General features: G+C 39.6%; 1 protein-coding gene across 1 annotated transcript in view; it reads right to left on the reverse strand.

The window, feature by feature from the left end:
• Positions 1-22980, reverse strand: part of USP37 (ubiquitin specific peptidase 37) — a 33173-nt gene extending 10193 nt beyond the window's left edge. The window contains exons 1-16 of the mRNA XM_009883735.1: positions 22825-22980; positions 19097-19268; positions 18444-18544; positions 16672-16853; positions 16232-16306; positions 15563-15660; positions 13931-14015; positions 12832-12993; positions 12224-12355; positions 10107-10230; positions 9633-9838; positions 8468-8585; positions 7167-7246; positions 5652-5816; positions 4088-4153; positions 3295-3445 (exon numbers count right to left, since the gene is read on the reverse strand). Of these exons, the coding sequence (XP_009882037.1) occupies positions 3295-3445; positions 4088-4153; positions 5652-5816; positions 7167-7246; positions 8468-8585; positions 9633-9838; positions 10107-10230; positions 12224-12355; positions 12832-12993; positions 13931-14015; positions 15563-15660; positions 16232-16306; positions 16672-16853; positions 18444-18544; positions 19097-19268; positions 22825-22980 (2073 nt within the window). The remainder of the gene's footprint in view (positions 1-3294; positions 3446-4087; positions 4154-5651; positions 5817-7166; positions 7247-8467; positions 8586-9632; positions 9839-10106; positions 10231-12223; positions 12356-12831; positions 12994-13930; positions 14016-15562; positions 15661-16231; positions 16307-16671; positions 16854-18443; positions 18545-19096; positions 19269-22824) is intronic.

Raw genomic sequence — 22980 nt, forward strand, 5'->3', positions numbered from 1 at the left:
TAACTTTAAATGAGAAGAAAGGAAAAAATACTTTAGTCGTAATCCGAATTTTTCCTTTCTTAGTTATTTTCCTAAAACCGATTCTCATCAACTCCTAAACCACACTGATTTGCAACTAATACAGTAATTTCAATAATATTGATATTAACTGTTAATCAGGTGGTTAACCTCCATGTATACATATTTACACTACTTACCATATGTTTATTTTTCTTCCTACATTATGATAAAAATGGGGGGAAATAGTTTCTATTAGAACGTACTTATCCAGATTTTATTCCAAACTGCATTTAGATGGGTCTCAGAACTTTGTTAAAATGAACAAGGATACATTTTTACCACCGCTTTTTACTTAAATACAACAAGCTTTTGATGATCAAGACAAGTTTTATATAGTAAACATTTTGTATTAAAACTGGCTTATCAAACAAGACTAGCAAATGAATTAGCCAACTAAATTGCTTGTTTCTAAACATCATGCCCTCCAAGAATTAGAACTGACAAATTTAAACCTCTTTCCTCACATCTATTCATGCGCTGAAAAAAGGAAAGCTGAGTACCTGCTTTTTAAGCGTTCTGATTTCTTTCTCTGCACCTGTAGGCTACTACTGTCAAAACTGGTTTAGCTCTTCAGCAAACTCTAGTTCCAGGCACTTCGCCAACAACTACCACTAATTCAGTGGCTGGACTTTAAAGACTTGGCAGCATCTGCGCGTTATTTGAATACAACTTTTCTATCAGAAATTATTTGCATAGATTTTAAGTAGCTCAGGCTCTAAGACAGGCTGCTTTAAATAAGTATTTTTAAGAAGTACTTAAAATACTACTTCCTCTGCAGAGGCAGAAATCACAGAAATTGCAGTTCTCCTCACTTCAGCTGGATAACTGCTGTTTGCCTCTACAACCCAATGATGTATACACCCACTGATCCAGCTGTTCTCCCACACGGCAGGAGTGTTTTGCGATCCAGCTGTTCTTCCACACGGCAGGACTGTTTTGCAAGCAGTGCCTCGCAGGGGATACGCTGGCCACACGAAGTGACTGCCAAGCCCTTAATGCAACCCCATCCACAGCTGCTACGAGAAGCATACCAAGGGAAACGGTGAAGCAGCAGTAATGCCACTTCCAAGGACCAGGACCAGGTCCTCCCCGGACAACACAGAGAAGGGCAGAGGATCTGGTTAATGATAACAGACGGCTGGTCAGGCCTGCGGTTGAGGAGTAGCCAACGTGCATGGCCACAAAGAATAAAGTTACTTATGTGGAATCATCACCACCACTGTCTCTTTCCCACAACAGGCTGGAAAACCTATAATTAAATTGCTATTCAAATTAATAGGTTTTATTCCCACAATTTCTGCGCTCACAGGGCTTGTGTGATAGAGACTATGTATACTTCCTCACAAAAAAAAAAAACCTCAAGAAAGAATAATTTAGAACAGTTTGGAATATTTTCTTCTGTGAGGGACTTCAAAGACAAGCTAGTTTCCTTCCTTCACCCACAGCCAGCTATCGATGTGCCGTGCAGGACAGCAGTTACCTACCTTGTGCCTGAGACATTCAGCAAAGGGTTTTGTGCGTTCTCCCAAAGCAATTCATTCAATTCCTACACATCCTAAGCATCGGAAAGCTTTACCTAATATTTAATCTAAATTTTAATCTAAAAATTCAATCTAAAAATTTAATCTAAAAATTTAATCTAAAAATTTAATCTAAAAATTACTGTCTGCAATTTAGTCTATTACTTTTTGTCCTATCCACCACGAGCATGGAAAACAACACAAGCGTTTCCATTCATTTCTTTCCCTTCCTTGAAGATGCAAGCCTTGCTTAGGTTTCTCCTCAAACTAAGGACCTAAGTTCACTTGCCTGCTCTTTCCCCCAAATTTCTTCCTTTCTAGAACTCTGACCACTCATGTTCATCTCCTCTGGCCCCTCTCCAATAAATCTATAACTCTTCTGGAGTCCAGAGCCCAAAGCTAGATGCAGAACTCCAGCTAAAGCTCAACGCTGAGGAAAAAAAGGAAAGATTACTTCATGCAACCTGCAGGCTATGCCTCTGTCTATGAACTTTTGTTTTCAACCAGCCAGACCTTGTCATTGACTGTCACCCTTTGGCTTTCTGAAGGCCCACTGCTTTCCCAGTTGTTCACACCCTGCATTTACAGTTGTTAGTCCTGCTAAGATTAGCACCTTTAGTCTGTTCCTACTGAACAACCCCTCCTGTTTTTAGGCAATTTCTCAGATTTGTCAAGACTTTGTTCTTAACTGTAGTTCTGAGTGTCAACATACTTGCAGCCCTTCCCATCTTTGGATCTTCTGAAAATTTAATACTCATTATCTATTTTATCATTTATTAAATACCAAGTGGATCAGGATCCTCCCTTGGTTTGATCTTCCCATCAGATCAGAAACTCGATATCTACCTCTTGTTATCCAGCCAGGTTTACGCCTGTCCTTTCATGCCCTAATCAAGACCACAAGTCTCTGCTTGATTGAAATAACCCCATGAACGTTGTCAAAAACTTTAGAGAAGCCGAGATGCAGGACACTTGTCCTAAGCACTAAGCCTGCAATACTCTAACAGAAGAAAGTGGTACTGCAAGATAATCCTCTAAGCTTCTTGCTTTCCCTTCTGGGTCACCATTCTTCCCCAGACAACTCATCTTACCTGCTAATACACTGCCCTGATAGAGGCAAAACAATATCTTGGCAACATTAATACGAGTCACAATGAAGACCTCAAAGGCAATTTGAAGTTAACTGTGCCTTTACGTGAATGTGCTTGATTTCAACACACTTGTACGTGCCCACCTCCAAAGACTGATAGGTTCAGTTTCTAAAAGCTTTTAAAAAGCCACACTTGAAAGGGGACACAGACTGGATGTGCAAGACATTCTCTCAACTGAGTATTTTGCTGAGCCCAACTTGTACTGGATCTAATTTAATGAAGGACTTTACTGCATAATTTTACTATGGACAGCCCATTATATTTCAGCCTGGAAATGTTATTGGTGAAAGTTACACAAGGGACTGACAAAACTGCTAAGCAGCTGGTATACACAACCTGAAAACTCAAGTGCAGTTGCAATGCAATTACCTCCGTTCCCAGTGGGAACCCAAAACAAGTGTACAGAGAGGTCAATTCGCAAAGCACTCCCTTCCAGCATTGCAGTGCTAATTAGGAGAAAAAAATTATCTTACATCAGTTTTATTCACAGTAAGAAAAGCACAGGCCAGACATGAGCACATATAGGATCTACGTAAATGAAAGTCTGTGGTTTTTTACCTTACCTTTTCGGGCTCTTCTTGCAGTTGTTGCTGATCTCTACTCTGTATGTTACACAACCTTTGGCTATGAGCGACAGAGCGTTTCAACGGCTCATCATCACTGTCAGAATCTACATAGAGTGCTGCAGAGCTCTTTGACTTGAAAGTGTATTTTCTGTAAATTAAAACCACGGCTATAAAACTCGATAGCATTGTACAAATCTGTTTCGAAGTAAGCATTAAAGAAGCATTACACCCAACTTTCACATTGCGGGCCAGTACAATTTGGGGAACAAACTGCAACGATTGGCAATGAAAATTAATTAACGTAGCAAGTAGGTTTTTCAGAAAAGGTGTATTTTACTAGGTTAACTGACCTACCTACTTCAAGCCTGCAACTTGCAACTACAAATACAAGCTAGTTTAAGATATCTGGTACTAACAAATCATCTGTACAAACTAAATCCAGTTCTCATTCTGATGCTCAACCTTCTGTCTGGAAAAAAAAAAAAAAATCATCTTTGCTTACTTACACATCCCCAAAGGTTCTCAATGAAATGCTAAGGTGACCATGCCAACTATGCAAATTGTACCATCAATATGAATTCCAGCTAGCATGTACCACCAATAAAACTCAGATATGAAAAAACAGTAGCTGAAATAATTTACTACAATAAAAAAATAGAAAAAATAGAAAGACAAGAAAACAAATAGAAAAGGTGGGAAAATTAAAGAAGAATAATTAGAAAACTTTAAAATGCCTTAAAAATTATCCCATGAAATCCCAGGCCATGGGCATTTCAGAGCTATAACTCACCTACAGGGTGTGGAAGTGCTTACAGTACAGGAATTCACCATTTGGGAGGCTTTCAATGGACGGGAACTATCAAAAAAGCAAAGTATTTATTGCAGCAGTTAGTCTCTTTGAAAAAAAAAAAAAAAAAAAAAAAAAAAAAAAAAAAGTGGTTACTTGTCTGCTATGCATGCAAATCCATGACCAAAGAAACAAGGAGAATACCATTATGTACTTGCTAATTGCTTAGATTTAGAGTAATAGCTCCATCATGCTATAAATATACAACAGTTGTTCAAAACCATATATAATCCTTTAAACTTGATTCACTTCTTAGTGATGCACCCTTAGGGACAAGCTCACAAATTAAAGGCTTTGGGCTCCCATGTCAAGACAACTCATTTCTTTCTTTTTTATTCCCACCAACACTTGAGTTCCTGCTCCCAAACCACAGTCTCCTGCTGCTGTCTGGATCAGCCAGTTTTCTGGCATGTCCCACCTCTCCGTTTTTCCTCCCTTACCTCGATTCTTCTAAACAAACTTCCTGCTCCATTTAATCCTTTCTTGGGCTCCTCAAAGTCCACCATTATCACTACACATCTACCCACCAGATAGCTGCCAATGCAGAAATCTTTTCTAATCTTCCCCATCAAACCAGGGTCGCTTCTCTCTAGCCTGCTTACCCTTCCACTCTCTGGTCAATCAGAATGCTTTCAATGACTAAAAAAAAAATCCATTGGAAAGCTATTTCAAACATATTTTCAAACATTTCTGCTCTGGTTAGCTCAAGCTGTTTGTTGTGTTTAAGATTTCTATTGTTAAAGCAAACTCTTGGGAAACACCCATGTAAATCCCAAACGCTACTAAATGTTCAGCACCTGAACACACACCACACTGCTGAACATACACACCAGATGTGTCCTAACTCACTACGGCTACCGTGGTTATGTCACTAGGCAGGGACCACAAGAGACCTGAGGTTTTTTTTCTTCCTTATTCTGCCACAGACTTCCTATGTGACAACTGGCACATTTAATCTCGTGTCTCAGGACGAACTGCTGTACAGAAATAACTGTCACAGGGAAAAGGAGAGAGTATTTTCAGCATGCGAAGTGCTCGGATACTACAGTGGCACAGGAAACATAATGAAAAATGAATGACTGCACAGGAGGGGCAAGTGGAAATTAGCAGAAAAAGGTAGGATGTTATGTCTCCTAAGCAGAGTTGTGTGCCCTGTGAGGGGAAAGGTAATCTAGATTGTTTTGGACCAAGAGTCATAAATTTTAGAAATTACTAACAGAAGCTCTCTTAAAAAGGACAGAAAGTTATTTTCAAGGACAGTGAAGAATATTATCTTACCAAATATTCCCTAGATAACGCCCCACCAACTCTTCCTACTGCTTCTATCATGCTTCCTTTCCATACATGTTCTCATAATGGCATCACTACAAACTAGCAGTGCACATCTGAAGCTGCGTAATTGTAATGCTTCCTTGCCCAGACATCTTCTGGAGGAGATGTGACAACTGCCTGCTTCGTGGTATATGTGCTTAACATGGCATGGATCAATCACAAGTTGTACACTTACATTGCAGAATGGACGCTCCATCCCAGCGTCAGCGGCAGCCTAGTGCTTTCCGTACAGTGTGAAAGCAGGGTTAAGAATCTTGGAATAACCACCTGCTGCCCAACTTTATGATTGAGAGACAATGCTACATTGAAGCTGTATCGTTTCAGATGCAGAATCAGGACCCTGAGAGACAGGAGAGAAAGACAAATGTTAATCTCAAGACGGACGCCAGAGAAAACCTATTCAAAAATCCAAGTAGCTCTGTTTACAAAATGCAGTCACCTGACTCTACAACAGATTATTACTTCAGGGTGGTAGGGAAACACTATCCACCTCTTATCTGGCAAAAGACGGGTAATTACTCTCCTGACCATCACTCAACTTTGTGCGAGGTGCAGAGTGCAGGCTCTGCTGACTCAAGAGGCTTCCTGTTTTGATCCGTATCACCTCGACCTTCAGTCAAGCAGAAGCAAGCAGCTCTTACCAAACTCATTATTCTACAACGCAGCGAGAGGTAGGAAAAAATTGAGATACTATCCTTATAGGCCAAAATGCTACTATATTACTCCCAGATATTCAAGCCTGATGTAGGGATCACACAGGTGCCCAAAACCGAGGAGGAACTGTGCCCACTGCAAGATGTGTACTTGGTTTATCTGTCACGACACCTTCTCTTTGAAAGAGCTTTTCATCACAACAGTATAAAGAGCCTGAAAAGGCCTCCTTACACTGAATCTTCTCCCTTATGCTGCACTTTGTACTGCCTATTTAGATCATGCAGCTGTGTCATCACTTACGTTGTGCTAATATTCAAAACCTTTGACAAGGGTTTTGCAGTGCTAGCATAAATACACTATTGAAGCAAAATGCAAGCTAACTACTGGGTTCAGTATGAGTATACCTGGGACAAGGACATAGGCCAGATAAAGCCAACCAACAGGCTCGCTCAGGTTTACATCCCACCATAAAATGATCCCTGACTCCAAGCACTTCCACTCTAAATAATGAAGTAAACGCAGCCACGAGGTCAGAAACTACTGAGCATGCCATTAACCCTCAAAGTGTCTGCCTTCTTCCTCAAAGGGCCATGGTTACCCAGACAGAAAACAGGTATCAGCATGGGAAGAATTAACTGATCAAAGCAAAACCCTCTATGTACCTTCTGGAACTAATGCCTCCAACAGAGTCCTGCCCATCAGGTCAGCTGATCACAAAATATTAAAATTCCAGAAAACATTTACTATTTCCGCTTCCCTCACAGCCCAGAAACCCCAAGAAAAGGGGAAGAGGAAAACTCAGGCCTCCTGTGTAGTGATAAGACGAAAGTGTTGCAGAGGGTGCCCAAGAGAATTTCTTTAGAGGGAAACTGAAGAACAGCATGAAGACTAACGTCTGTACGTGCATCCTTCTCACACACTGAGCACCATACATGCTGTCCCACCCGCTTTTCCAGCTTTACTCTTGGAGAGACTTTTGGTTGCACTTTTGTAACATGTGCTTCCAGGAAAGAGAGGAACAGATGTCAACATTTACCTGGGAAGCCTGTTGAACTTGTGTGTGACAACAGCAGACTTTCCATTGCACTTCTCGCAGGAATACTCGATCTCCTCTGCCTGTTCAGGAGAACAGAAAAATGACTGGTAGAACAAAACACACAACAAACAAATCTCAACAGAAAGCACATCGCTTCTGGCTGTCACAGAAGCTCTTCCAAACAGCAGTCACACTTAAAATTATAATCACCTTCAACATAAACTAACAAGAGGGCATCTGCTAAGAGGACAAGTAGCAGACCTTATAATTTGGCGACATATCCACTAATACAGGTGGAATTTTTACTGCAAGTCTATTGCAGACCAGTGAATTAGCCACAGTTCAGAGAAATTAGCTTCCAATGAGAAGGGACAATCTTGCAAGGCTTACAGTTTTCTCTCCCACAGAGAGATGTTTTATTTTTCCCAATAACCTTTGGTGGACCATAATTTGCCATGAAGTTTTCTCTCTTTTGTTCAAAATGTCAACTTTGTTCCTGAAATGCTATCCTCACCTGAACTTTTCAAGGATGTGCTGCACTAGAGTAGAGTTTTGAACAGAGAGCAGAAGGGGAAGCACCACTGTGCTGAAATTACATGACTTAGCTATCAAACAGGTCTACAGCCCTTTTCTTTAAGTGAGGCCAAACGACACCACTATAATTTTAAGATTTTTTTTTTTATGTCATAAGACCTCCACCAGCTTTTAGACGAGTAAGTCTGTCATTCTGTCTGTTGAAAACACTACCTGTAAACGGAGAAAAAACACAGGTCCATCCCGACATATGACAAAATACAACACTAATTCACAGACATAAGGCTCATTTTTAGCTTTCAGAAACCTCACCTTGAACCTCTACTTACAACATGAGCATCCACATATTACAGCTATTTTTTTAATTGTTAAATCTGCATGACCTTTTTCCTTCATGCTAATTTAGGCCGCTACATAAGCTGTGGAAGCATCCTAGCCCAGGAGAGGAAGCAGCCATTCCTAAGTGATTATCTCAATCTGACAGCCTCCCTTCTCCCCTTTGCATTTGTTTACGCCTCAACTCTTCCACCAAAAAATAGTGAAGTTTACCTGTTTCACAGATCAGTTAATTTCTCCACAGCATTTTACGACAAAAATTCCTGTATACCATTAATGTGCAAACCTCAAGAAAGTGCAAAGTTAATTATTCCTCATGCCTGCAATCACTGTCACAGAAACTAATAATCAGCTATCCAATCAAATTTTCCATATGGTACATAACCTACACATACTCCACAGTGAATAAAAACAATCCCAAAACTACATACCCGAAAAAAGAGGTCAAGGGAATCCTGGATCGATCGAGAAGGAAGCAATTTCTTTCTTCGAGGAAGGTCAATGGAGAGGTCATTAAACTGTTCTCGTTTGGTGACTGTTTCACCACACCTAAAAAAGAAACACAGTTATGTAAGTCTGATGAAAAATATACTGGAAATAAATGATAACTTACTTATTTTTTAGGCTGAAGTAACTAACTTCTCAGTAAATATATACCTCAATGTATTTTTACTTATCAAAATGAAACTGTTTGATGCACAATAAAAAGCTGAATTTTGGGATTTCACTTTGCTTAGAAATTGAAAGAAACATTTGTGTAAGGGTGAGAACAAAAAACCAGACTGCTTTGGAGAAGCATGTGATCAGGTATACAAGAAGTCAAAGTGACTGCTACGTAGCTGAACACACCTTCTTCATTCAGCATCCTTACGAGAAAAGAATTGAGCCCAGCCCAGAAGAAGGGAAAGCACAGAAACACTTTCAAACTGGTTTTAGAAACAAAAAAGTAGAGTCCATCTTAAAAAAAGAAAATAAAAAAGAAAATCTCAATTTTCTTATGCTTTTTGGGGGGGAGGGGGGGGCAGGGAAGACCCTACAGTCATTTCTCTTCAATAATTATTACCTGCATGCAATTTACTTTTTATTCTTTTAGGGAACAAATGCATCCCCTATGGGAATCTGCTGCACAGATCATACACAATGAACGGCCAGACATACTGGCTTATATCTTTTCCGCAATAACCTAGAGACAGAAGAAAATGCTTTGCCCTGAAAGCCCTTAGAAAGAACAAATTAAAAATATGTCTTCCTTTTTTTTTTTTAAAAAAAAAAAAAGAGGAAACTTTACTTGGCTGAACCTCACTTTTCTCTCTATTCTCATACAATTGGTACACAAAAAGCAAATCACAGAGGCTTTCCACTGCGTATGTAATGAGGAACTAGATGGTATAAGACTGTTGAAAGAAGCCTTGTAGCAGCAGACAGTGTGGTGTGAGGTTACAGCATTTCTAGACTACAGAATATTTCCTAAATATCTAGCTTTGGAAAAAGCACAGTTCTTAGTTCTAGTTACAGCCTGCAGATGAAGTCACGTAAGATGGAAACGCTTCCCAGACGTTTAAGGTAAGCATGAGAAAAGCTCTCAAGCATACTTACATTTTGCAAATGATAGAATGCTGAACCTCAAACTCTAGGTTACTGATAACCGGACACGTATAAACTTTGGTGGCTGAGAGGTCATCAGAAGCCCGTCCAGGTGAGTTATCCTCATTAGGCACTGGCTCGCTCTTCCAGGTTTTGTTTAACTTTTCCATGTCTTCCTTCAGCTGATCCAGACACTGGCTCAAGAACTCATGCGCATCCTAGAAACCGGGTAAAATCATCAAAGTGATTTTGTACAACTTCATTCAGTGTCTTTCTCTTAAACACACGGTCTGGGGAAATGATGTTTTAGTTCATTGCGTTCAGCAATACTAAGGCAGTTCTGCTCTAACAAACAGCAGGCAATTGTTGTCATTCAATCAAAAGCTCCAGTCACTGTCAAACAGAGCTGAAGCTTGACAGGAATTCAATGCAGTCCAAACACTGAACAAATTACACATAATTGTTTCTAGACAATGTGGTACTTACGTTCTGCATGTACCCAGAAAATCTCTCTGCAGTAGCTGAAATGGCACTTTTCACCTTCTTGAGCAGCTCTTTCTTAACCTCAGGGCTGCAGACATCCTTTTTAGCAAGAAGATGGGCAAAACGTCTGCAGAAGTCAATACAATGAAACACTGATTGGCTTTCCAGGACTTTAGAGAAACAAAATAAAACTCACGATACCTCATTCTAAGAGTCTCTAAAAGCTTTTCTCCTGTGATAAGTGGTCTAGGAGTTCTGTATAAAAATATCTCATATATAATTAACCTTTTCCATTTCAAGTATTTTGAAGTCTCATTTGAGGCCATCATTGGAACAGGACCCAAATAAACTAAAAATTTCCACAATCTTTTAAGGTAAAGAGAAGAGCCTTATAAAGCTATATAAACTTATTTCTGCTATATCTTTTACAATGAGAAAAAATACCCTCACAGTGCTTTTTTAAAACATTTGTACTGACAGGTGATATGAAATCACATGGCACCAAAATAAGCAACACAAAACCATTAGATTCAACTTGCATGGTCAGACTGGTTACTACTTATTTGTTTATTTTTAAATTTCCACTCTGTTTTAAGCCTTACTTCTTCTTGAAGTAAAAGATTACAATTAAGTAGAAAATGCTGTAACACTGATGAGTTCCTTGGTTCAAGCTATATATAGCGTTACTGGTAACTTTGTTAAAATGCTGTTGAAATTAACTTTACCTGTGCCTCTCAGTTATTGTGATTTAGTTATCTTTTTCACAGGAAATACACACCCAGTATATTCCAAGCACAACAGTTTTGGTCACAATACATACATGGGAAGGTGATGGGAAGATGTCATGTTCCATGACACGCACACAAAAAAAAGAAAGACAGAAAAGACCTGTGCAATCCCCTCCCACCCCAAACCAACAAGTAATACTCAGTTACCCAAAGAATCTGAGCAGTTTACTGCAGCTCAACAAGTTTCTGCTATTCTGCTGAGCTACAGTATCACTACATGCTCTCCTAAACCTCTACAACTGCTCAGTGAAGCATGTTAGGAAAAAAAACCTTTTTACCACAAAGAAGTTGACAGGCAATCGCTTTTCAACCAGAAAAACATTCATTGTGTTCGATCAGGTGCCCACACCCAAACCAACAGAAGCCAAAGTAGACCCCGCTGAGTACCAACTCCGACTTGTACTTAGGCACAGGATCACGCGCTGCCCTCCATCAGAGGTACTGCGGCACAAGCTCTACCCGCAGTTTACCATCAGGTATATGAGGCACAAGCTTCAGAGGTCTTTTTACAAAAATTATGGAAAGGACATTTCGAGAGGCGCGTGGAACAACCTCCGATCCCAAGTAGAGTAGGATGAGTTCAAGAAGACCCAGCAAAAACAGAAACGACCCCAAAAGATATAAGACACTAAAATGGAAACAGAAATGGTTCTGCTAATCCTGAATCTTGTTCAGTGAAAGAAAAGAAACAAGGTACACAAGAGCATATATAATAAAAAACCCAAATGGCAGAGAATGCAATACATAGAGCAAACAGCAGTTTGTCTTTCTGAGAGACATACAATGGAATCTAAATGGCACAGGAACACAAAATTTCAAATAGAAAAGAGTGTTTCACATATTAAAGAAGGCTTTGGAGTTTCTTGACATGAGGTTTGACTGAGCTGAGAGTTCAGCTGAATTTAGAAAAAGATTAAGTATGTAGAACTGGAACACTCTCCACAGCTACTAGACAAAGGATATTTTTCAAAAAGGCATTAGCCCTCATATAGCAGGTGAAGTCAGTGACCAGCTTAAACTCGAGCTGATAATGTTTTAAAAAGAAGTTACTCTGCATCTATTTATTTTGCAGTTTCTTGCATTTCTTCTGAACCATTCAATTCTGCCACTAGAAATACAGCAGAAGATATAAAAGACTGCCTGAAAGTCAGCATTTCCATTTTTGAGAGCCTGCTTTCTATTTCTAAAGTAAAACTACAAAATACAGAGAGTTCTAGGATTTATTTTATTATCTACACACGCAAATTACCCTCTACAAAAGTGCTTCAGTATTACAAAATGAGTTCCTCGATAAGGAAAGAGAAAATATCCTTCCGCGAAAGTGAATTTTACCTGATCAGGGCGTTCAGTGGAATTTTTTTCCATGGGATACCCTGCTTGAGCAAATCATTAGCAAAAGACTGAATTGAAAACAAGGACTGCAGAATGGCATTCATATAGCAGGTGTTTCCCAAGTTTGAAAATCTGAAAAAAAAGAGATTGAACATGGTATGCATATCTGTGTGTAAACACGTCAATGTTAAACACAGCACTACTAACATTTAGGACATTCATCCCAGCCACTCCCCGCAAAGCTTCTTCTTGGAGCTGTCCTCCCGCCTTTCAGACTAAACTGAAAACTCATGGAAGGTGGCATTTATCAGGAAATCACCTATGAGTTTCTACAATCAAAATTTAAAAGAAAAAAGTGTGCATATACACAAGATAGAGAAATGAATCAGCAAACCGTAAGAAAGGAATATGCATTACCTGAAATTATTATATCTCTAAAATTCTCAGGAAATAAATTTAAGAGCACATATTTTCCAAACTAGGAGGAGTGTTCCCTGTCTCAGCGTTTATTAATTTCAGGGTATTTTTTTTCATTAAATAATTATAACAAGAATGTGCATGTTCTGATGATCAAAGCATACATGTCAGATAAAGAAAATTAAATTTACCCTTGTAATTGTTGTTGAGGATGAGTGGAAAGGGGCACTCGGGGTTTGTTCCACCCTGTGTAATCTTGATTAGATCTCATTTTTTTAACAGAAAGAGGGGCAGGCTGAGAAAGAAATCCTAGGCTTCTTTTGGCTGAAGGGGTCTGGCCAGATACAGTAGACCTAAAAACATAAAAGGGTAAGACGTGTAAGATTTCTAATGCTCTTCCTTAAATAGCCATAGTCCATGATACTGGAACTGTATCACTACAGGAGACAAGGACTGGTAAAGCCACACAAGATAACCGGCATGTGCCACAATGCAAAAGAGGTGTGAGAGAGAGAACTTCTTCCCAGAGCACTTAAATACTTTGTTTGGTTAAATTTCCTTACATCCACAGGTGTGCATGCAGAGTAACCAAGCCTTTTTTCTCCAAGATATTTAACAATTCCCCCCCACTGTATGATGAGAGGAAGAGCGATCATGTAGCATGAGATCACCACTCCTAAGATATGCTTAAAATTCACATCTGGACCAGAGTCTTAATTTTCAGCCTCTTGTTCTTGTAACCTAATCACTCTGGACCTCAGTCCCTCATGTGTAAAGTACGGACAATGCTTCTTTTCTTCCTTGATCTTGTGTCTCATCTATCTAGGGCAGAGACCAACAGTGTGATTGCACAGCATCTAACACAGAAGAATCCCACCCTCAGCAGGATTCAGTATTACTAAAATACTGTTATTAAAATATAGAGTTTCGTGCCATTTATCCACTTTGGAAAAATGAAGCAAGGATTCATGCTAAAGTTCAAGAGTTTATATAGAACTTGAACCATCTAGAGTTTACATATCAATGGGATCAGTCATTCACAATGACTCTAATAAACTTGAGCGACTTTAGAAAGTCTATTGCAAGCAGTAACTCGAGTTTGTAGATGTAACTAGAGCAATTGTAGCCACCCTGAATACCTAGATTGTACTCCTGGGGGGAAAAAAAAAAAAAATTACACATTTTATGCATATAAGCCATACAACACACGATAAACACACAGGAAACTGCAGATCCTAATTCCTGGGAAAGAACTGTCATTTGCAGTTCATGCTAGTGAATCAGTCCTACCTGTCCAGGGTGGAACTGCCAGTGGAGTACTCTTTTGATGAAGACCGACTACCATAAAAGGATGATGACTGCAGTGGTAAAATACCTTGAAAAACAGAAAGAGAGGCAGGTCATTTTGTTCCAGGTAACTCAGCTATTTGTACAATATACAATCGTTTAAAAGTATTGAGTCACAAGGTTTAAAAACCCTCAAATACTGTTTTCCAGAATTGGTTGGGAAAGTACTGACACACGTACTTAGAAGTACTAATGCGAATATTAATAATATGTAAGTAAAGACATGCTGGAGTTTTAATTGAATTAATACCATAATCTCCATCAAATCCAAATTGCAATATGAAGCATTAAAAAGTCATTGAATTGTCTTAACTATCTGAAAGATAATGAAAATCCACCTTTTGTTCAAATATACAAGATACACATAACACAAAGCTCACTAATGATTTCCAATACAGTGCTCTCCAAATTCAAGGTAAATATGCAGAAGCGACAACAGTTGCCCTTCCCACTCCAAATTCCACAGTAAATTACTGTATGCTTGGGGCAAAATATGATTGTTTCATTGTTCTGATATCACTGTGTCAGATCCTGAGACTCTTAACGCCTCAGATGGTGCCCCATAAAAAAAAAAAAAACGCTCTCAAGAGCCAAAAAACCACCTATTACAGTGAATCACAGTGTAATTTAGTTTGGATAATGAATAAACACTTGCTTCTGTCCCAGCTCAAAGTGGTTTGAGCCATGCAACTTTCAAAAATGCAGATATATGCAGGAAGTTCTGGTATACTGGTACTTGAACTTGCAGGTATACACTCAGAGATTTAATTTTGACTCTAAAGAGCGAACGAGATTTTCATTCAGAGATAAACATTCACATTACTGGCTCCTCCAGTAACACATTTGTACCATCAGAGCTGCACTAATAAAACAATGCATTCAGCAACATTCCCCATAAAAACGAGATCTTGAATGCATTCCCGTTTATGGGGAAAGAGGCTCGGTATTTATTAGTAAAACTGAAGAATGGTGCTGTTAATAGCTTATGTACATACTGTCAATATTTCTATATTGTCTATAAAACTTTGTCACACACCTGTATCCAATAGAACTTTGGTACAAACAGAACAAAAAGTCCTGGCCCCAAAGCATTCCCCAGCTAAGCCCTGGGGAAGAGGTAGGGAAGTAAAAGCAAACAGTACACATTTTCAGCACAAAAACCAGCCTACAATTCACCTGGGCATTAACAGCAAAGGAGAGCTTTAAAAATAAACACGAAATCAAGCAAAAAGGAAAACCTTAGGTGTTTACAGGAATCCCCTCCCAAGGGGAAGGGCAGCTTGGAGCAAAGTTTGAAGCTGCTTGTTGAATTTTCAAACAAGGCGGCACATGGGCTGGCATTAGCACCTAAGTACAAAGGTCAGGGTCACACTAGAGCAGGATAGGCTTTGAAAACGAAGGCAAGTTGTTTGTGTCTCATACACAGCTCTGTAGGAAGCAGGAAAGTTAGCGGCACAGGGAAAGCAGATTAGGAAAATCACCTCTGTAGCAACTTTCTACACTATTATCAAATGGGTAAAATCGTACTAGTCAAAGCCAGGTATCATTTGGCTTTACTTTTTTTTTTTTTTTTACCTGATGTCCTATTTTCCTCTGCCTGCTTCAGATTCAACTGTTTCTCTCTGCTACTGTTCAAGTACTTCCATGCTGGATCACTCAAGGCTTTATTATTCCTACAGGTAAACAAAAGTGGAAGTCAGTGCAGTTACAGAAGATACAAGATATTCCTGCTTGATATTTAGAACTTGTTTTAAAGCATTTCTCTCCTGTCACCTTTAATACTTGACTATGGAACAGTTAAGCTTTACGCGCAGATAAATTTAACCAATTCATTTAAACAAGCCTTCTTATGATCAAATGTGATTTCCAACAAATGGAGCTTATTCTCCAAATGGCAATTTCCCTTTATGAATTTCATTTTGTAAAGGGTCAAAGCAAGCTCAATAAAGAAGGCACCTATTGCTATGCACGTATGACAACCCTGACTAAACTGACAAAGAAAGATGACACAAAATTTGCATGTTCTAGTTCCCGTAAATCAACTACCAGAGCAGGTTGCACGTCCCTCATTAATCCTGAATGCAAACGACATTTCAAGCACCCAGTGTGTTCAGAAGTTGACTAGCGGCTGGCCTGCACCATGTTGCTGAGACAGGAAATACCCAAGCATTCTTTTCAGAAAAATTTGCCTTTACAAATGAACGAAGAGTTTAAAATCAGAAACTAGAAACAACAGTTACTTACGTTGAAGAATCATTCTCTTTGGGATAATCTTCACTCATTTCTGAACCAGGAAGTTGTGTTCTTTTCCTCTTTTCACTGATGACAGAAAATTTTTGAAGTGGTCATTCTTTCAGAAAGGCTAGTAACCGATCCTCTTCCAACTGAACAGAACTCCTCAATGCTTTCTGTGCTTTTTGCACCTATCTTCCACAATCTCCACTTTTATAACATAGCATACAGAGAAGAATTTGGTCTGCCCAACTCTTAAGTTGTTCATAAAGCTCTAGTGCCAGTACCAGCCAGAGGCTAGAAAAGCATGTATTTACATCCTGTTAAAAGCAACAGCAAAACCAGAGGAAGAAACATATTCCCTTCTTACTTCTAGGGATACTGAGCTCCACCTGCAGCTCTATAAAGAGCTAAAATTTAACAATAACATAATAAGAGGATAACACTCCTACCGATTCTCCAACAAGCCCGTTCTGTGAGGGACTGATGACGCAGGAGATGCTGAAACATTCACCCTGTTGCTAGGTGCTCCAGTTCCAGCGGAATTCTTAACAGCCGCTCTTGCTGGGGTACCCAGCACTTTGCGAAACGGATTTTCCTCCTTACTTTCCACGGTCACTCTTTTGGGAGGAGTCTGCAAATCAAGGGGAGTGTGTCAGGGAGACAACCGAAACAGTGAAAAACATGACCATCTTTAGTCTGACCTAGCATTTACGCCACTGCTTCACTTGCTACAGCATAGCATCCAAAAGCAGAAAAATGCTACTTCTAATACATTAAGAGATTGTAACACTAATTAGAAATAGGTAAAATTATGACTTGCATCGATATAGTCAAAAACATGAAACTCTACTGCAGTAACCAATTTCCCTTCTCACTTTCCAATGCTAAGTCAGTTGAACTTCAGTTTTTAAAAGCTCCTTTACATGCTTTGACATTTCAAAACCCAAGGCACGATTCCCAACTATCCCCAGATCAATCCTGGGTGGTATTAAAAAAAAAGCAGCCACATTAAACCCACACAATTAGGACAGTCCCCTAACAGCCTCAGGCCAAGCAAGTGCCACATGTAATGCAACGGAAAGAGCTAATAGTTGGTTGACTAAGGAATGTTGGTCAATTTTAGACTTGAAAACTAAACATGTCTAATCTTACCATTGTATACACAGCCTTACAGTTTTTACTGTGAGATTGCCTTTAAGCAACATGTAAAGTTTGTTTTGGGACAACATCAAAAATATTCTCCCTCAGGGCAGTAATACATGTTTATTCACAGAGATAACGTAAATTAAAGCCAGCAGATACACCATGAAATCTGTGTTATCCAGGGAGAAAAGGAATGAATTCTGAAGGAAAACCACTTTCGGGGAAAAGTCCGCAAAATTTACACAAAAAAATTGAGCAGAACTCCAGAAATTCAGTAACTTTATCCTGATACAAAACTGGGTCAACAGCTTTTCAATATATACATTTGGCTGAAGTCTGCTAAACTCATTAAGACCTATGCTGATTATAACATGTTCAGGTGCTACGTGAAGTGTTCAGTATAAACAAAGAGATATTCAGAACGATGTGAGAAGCAACTGTCAATCATAGAATCGTTATGGCCGGAAAAGACCATTAAGATCAAGTCCAACCGTTATCTAACTCTACCATGTCCACTTCTAAACCATGTCCCTGAGCACCATATCCAGATGGCTTTCGAATACATCCAAGGATAGCGATTCAAACGCTTCCCTGGGCAGCCTGTTCCAGTCTTTGATAACCCTTTCAGTGGAGAAGTTTTTCCTAATGTCTAACCTAAACCTCCCCTGGTGCAACTTGACGACATTTCCTCTTGTCCTATCGCTTGTTACTTGATAGAAGAGACCAACATCCACCTCTCTACAACCTCCTTTCAGGTAGTTGTAGAGAGCAATAAGGTCTTCCCTCATATACTTTTCCTCTATTTCTGCTGCTTCTCTGCCTGACTGATATCTCAGCATGAAGAACACATTCCGTCTTCAACAGCCAGACGCTGACCTTTCTTATTCACACAGAATACGTGGCTCCTCATGAACAAGACATGCCATTGCCACATCTATTCCAAGCCCTCGAGATTACAAAGACTTTGGATGCAAAATGAGCATTTACAGTGCTATTACAACATGCAATAAGAGCATGACAGGAGGAAATGAACGAAATAAAATTAAGGGAGAGGAAAAATTTGAACAATTAAACAAACCTGGTTTTCTATATAAGAGAATTGCCTATTAGCTTCCTTCTGCGTGGTCCTGCTGCCCAGCACACCTCCAAAGCTGCCAGATCCCTGAGAGGGTTTCCCAGCTGACAGGAAAAGTACACAACATTTGATATGATTGTCATTTAACTGATTGGCATTCTTATTTCTAAGACGTTATTTAGCTGGAGTTGATTTTGGAAGGAACACACTAGATTTCTTGCCAACAGACAGTATGATATTCTGAGTGCGCAGACATAAGCACATGTTTACAGATATCCCTTATATTGGTCATTTACTCAGTTGGCAGTAAAGTTCCTATCCTTAAAAAGAACAAAACAAAATAAGAGGTAAAATAAAAAGGAAAGAGACTATGCATGTGTGATAAACCAACAAGAGTTTTTCAAACACTAACATAGTTACAACATAAATAATTCTTACATGTTTAATCTCTGCTTATTGTTCAGCATGACAAAGGTACATGATGAGAAAGGTATCTAACAAAAATTGGGGTTCAGAGCCAGAAAGAAGCATTTACACAAAGGCAGAGAAAGTCAGTAACACAAGGAGGACAAAATGGCTAAAGATGTAAAAAAGAAAACACAGCACCAACCCCTCTCCAAACTGTTATTGACATGATTTACAACAATCGCACTTACCAGTGTGAACTCTGTCTTGATGGACCGCATCCAAATACATCCGCATTTCATTTGCATCTTTAAATGGTACCTTATCAATTGTCAGGAAGCTGGTATCCTTTAGTGTTAGCATCAGGCAGCACAGTTTTCTACCATTTGGTCTTAAGGTCACAGTTTTAATGTTATGGCTTAGCTGAAAACAAGAAATTGACTATAAATGTAAATCCATTTTTTAAAGGCCAAAACACTTACAAATTCCAACAAAACACTTCAAATAGAGAGGATAAGAGGCACTTGCACCAAAGTACTTCTCCTCGCTCCATTTCAAGCAAACATTAAGCCTTACAGAATGAATGCAATCAGTGATCTTGGAGGTTAACAGGACTGAAAGGACAGTATCACTATAGCTCAACAGCCCCTATATTCCTGGAAAAGCTTTCTGAAACTTGCTTTGCTATTGAGTGTTACATTTTCGAATGTAAAGGAGCAAGAGCTTCATACAGTCCCATTTAGCTGTCTGCAACTTCGACATCAAGTTTGAAATATAGTTTAAGATAAGGAAAGTTTTAAATTTGAAGTACAAACACTTTATAATTTGCTCTCAGGGAAGACAGATTAGCTTAAAAAAATTTGCTGCGGGAATAAGTCAATAAAACACGCACTTAGTCTATGTACAACATTAAAACAATTAAGTGGCGTCAAAACTTTCAGGGTTATGGTCAAGCACAAGGATAATTTTAACAAGAAATTATGCTCCCTAATAATGTCGCTGCTGCTTTATTATACCATCACTTAATTGTTACTTCATGCTAAGACACCTATAAGAACTGGCTGCTCAGTAAAGGCTCTACTGTTCACACAGGTTGAGGGTAACTCCTAAAGCAGAGGAAGCAAAAGAATCTCTCACATCTGCAGACTGCATGGAAGTTTGACAATACATACCTAAGCATACTCTCATTTTCAATTCCCTTGTCCTTTTTTGCTTAATTCTTCATTTTGCTGTGGCTTCTTTAGCCTTGCCTAAGATCAGGCACTAGCTACACAATGACCTCCGTGCCAGTATATTGCTATCCTCAATGCTTCACACAAGATTGGAAACCACAGCCAAGGTCATCAGGTGCTACACAGGACGGAGTAAAACACTGCCCATCAGGCTGGAGTCTTCTCCTAATTTGGCCTGACCTGCATACTGCCACACTACTGACCTAAATAACAATGTTGAATCAATAGATGTGAACGCTAATTATACCGTAAAGCCAAAGTTTTACTATACATTGCTCTAGAATCTGTTTTGTCTCCTTCAAATTATACAAAGTTTAAAAATAAAAATTGTGCACGATTTTTATTTAAATTTGTTCAGGTATACAAAAGACTGCGATAGTAAAAGGCCCTCCATGTCTATCAGAGAGATTTCTTGCTTCCATGCAGATCTCTAGCTTCTTGGAAAGCCAATCTAGACACACGAGCAGTTTATAAGAGAGGCTGGAAAACCACCTCAATTGGAAATTAAGGGTCTATTTTGCTGGGAAAATTACGCTTCTGAAATACAATGACCAAGCAGAAAGTCTTTTGGGTTTTTTTGGGGGGAGGGTGCTTTTTTTTTTTAATATAAGCTAAAAATGTCTTCAAAGACCTAAGAATTTAAAAGGAGGCTGCAAATTTTTCATCCTTTCCTAAAACATTGAGCCCAGCGCAAAGGGATTACAGTTACTTCACCATCTCAGTACAAAACAACCTATTTCAACTCAAAATGCTATCATGAGAGGGCTCCATCCATACTCTCTGTGCACCTGCTACGAGCTAGTCAGCGTCACAAAGTCTTGGGAGGTGGGGGTAAACAAAATATTTATCTTAATACATATCTAGCCTCTAGGACAACTTAATCAAAGCCCTGAAACATCAGTAAAACATATCATCTGACCTAAGATATTTGATGACACTCCAGTCACTGTAGTAAGAAATATAACCCTGGATCCATCCAAATGTTTCGTTACAGAAAAGTAAAAAAAGGTGGGGAAATCACCCACAGTTCTCCCAGAGCAACCTGACAAAAATAGGGAATGCTACTCCTAAAGTAAAATTATCAGGAAATTGTCACGCCTGAAGCAGGACGCAGGAGCACTGTGACAGACTGGGGCCGGCTCACACAAACTACACTCAAGCACAAGCCTGCAGCGCAAGGGGCAGGCAGCTCTCCCTGCCTGCTGCTCGCTCCACCAATGCTCGTGCGGTGTGCTGCTTCAGTCTGTGTTGCTTCAAGATGAACAGGACCAGAAAGCAGATCCCACTGAAAAATAACCACCATCCAAACAAAAACGTGGCATTCCCTCCTCCTCCTCCTTTGCTGCCATATCACCCCCTCCACCAGATCTCGTGTTTGGTCCTTTCCCCAAATTAATTCATGTGAAAACCCTCCACTGAGCTCACAGAGAGATCTGAGGAGTGCCAGAGCCAGCACATGCGAGAGGCTGGGAGCAAAACCTGCCCCTTTAGGCCATGGCTAGCTGTTCTATAGGCTCATCCTCCCCATGGAACCACCTTTCGAGTCACTGTCACACCACGTCAACACTTGTCTGGGCAGAAAGGAGCGTGTGAGAACAAGCACTCAGGGAAGGCACAAAGGGAAGAAGAAACCTCTCTTCTCAAAAGCAACGTGGTCCAATGCTGGATTAAATCAAACATGCAGTCACAGCATCGCATGCGAGAAGGCAGACGATTCTTTTCAAGTCTACAGTAACAGAGGTGGGAACTATCCACAGCTAATGATTTTCTCACACCTTGACTCCAAGGCAACACAGGCTGCCAGGTTCTTTGCTGAGATTTTCCAGTACACTAAGGCAACAAAAACCTGATCTTCTAAAAATAAAGTGAACTTTTTTCCACGAAGTCCACACATAGAAATAAATGGCTTAGAGAAAGGTCTGGTGAACACTACTGATGAAAAACAAGAGCGGCACGAAAAAGCAGAAGCCAACAGTTAGATCAGTTCACAAAGTTCCTAAATAAGGATTTTTTTCCTAACTGCTCTTATATACTCTACGTATTTTTAAATCACATAAAAATTTCTTACAGAAAAACACACTTTCACATTCTTTCAATTTGGGGAAAAATCTTTCACATTCTTTCAATTTGGGGCATTTTGCACAAAAAAAAATAATAGGAAGACTGAGCTGAAAATGACTGTAGAATGAAAAAAAGGCTATTCAGGCTGAAGATTGCAAGAGAATCCTTAACAGTGATCTGCATCAGTCCCCCAGTGAGGACTCATTGCCTCACATTTTTAAAACCTAAAACTGTAACAACCGCTGTTCAGCGGAGTCTTGTATAAACAAGCAGAAAGGTTACAACTGTGTTAACACTGATGCTCTTCAGCTGGGAAAACTGCTAGTACAAAGCGTTCAGGGTCTTCACCTTTAGATTCTGCAAGTGTACCAGTAACAGAAAGGTTACACACCCCAAAAATCTGAACATGTGAGCAATGATCCTATATACTTTGGTAACTTTTTTTGTGCTTTTTCGTTCTTCCCATTCAGTGGTATCTCGATGCTGACCTCAACAGATCCTTTAACAATACATGTGAATAATTTACAGGGGAGTTATACAAAGGGATTAGTGTTCAGGAAAGGAGGAACAAGAAACAGTGACAGAGGGAAGTTTGCGTGACACTTAATAGCCTTGAAGAGTACAGCTGTTCACAAAAGAGCACGATCCATGCACTGCTCAAACAAAAGCCTTAATATTTGGTGTACCTGAAACGTCTTTGGAATTCCTCCAACATTGTAGTGAACCACTAGACTCACTTTGTTGTCCTTCTCCACAATTTCAAAGCTCCCTTCTTTCCATTTTGTAATCCCAGTCTGCATGCTGCGCATCCGGACAGGTCCGTGCACCTTTAGCGGAGCCAT

This window comes from Charadrius vociferus, unplaced genomic scaffold (genome assembly GCF_000708025.1).
Source record: "Charadrius vociferus isolate BGI_N301 unplaced genomic scaffold, ASM70802v2 scaffold1020, whole genome shotgun sequence".
In the NCBI taxonomy this organism is placed as follows: Eukaryota; Metazoa; Chordata; class Aves; order Charadriiformes; family Charadriidae; genus Charadrius; species Charadrius vociferus.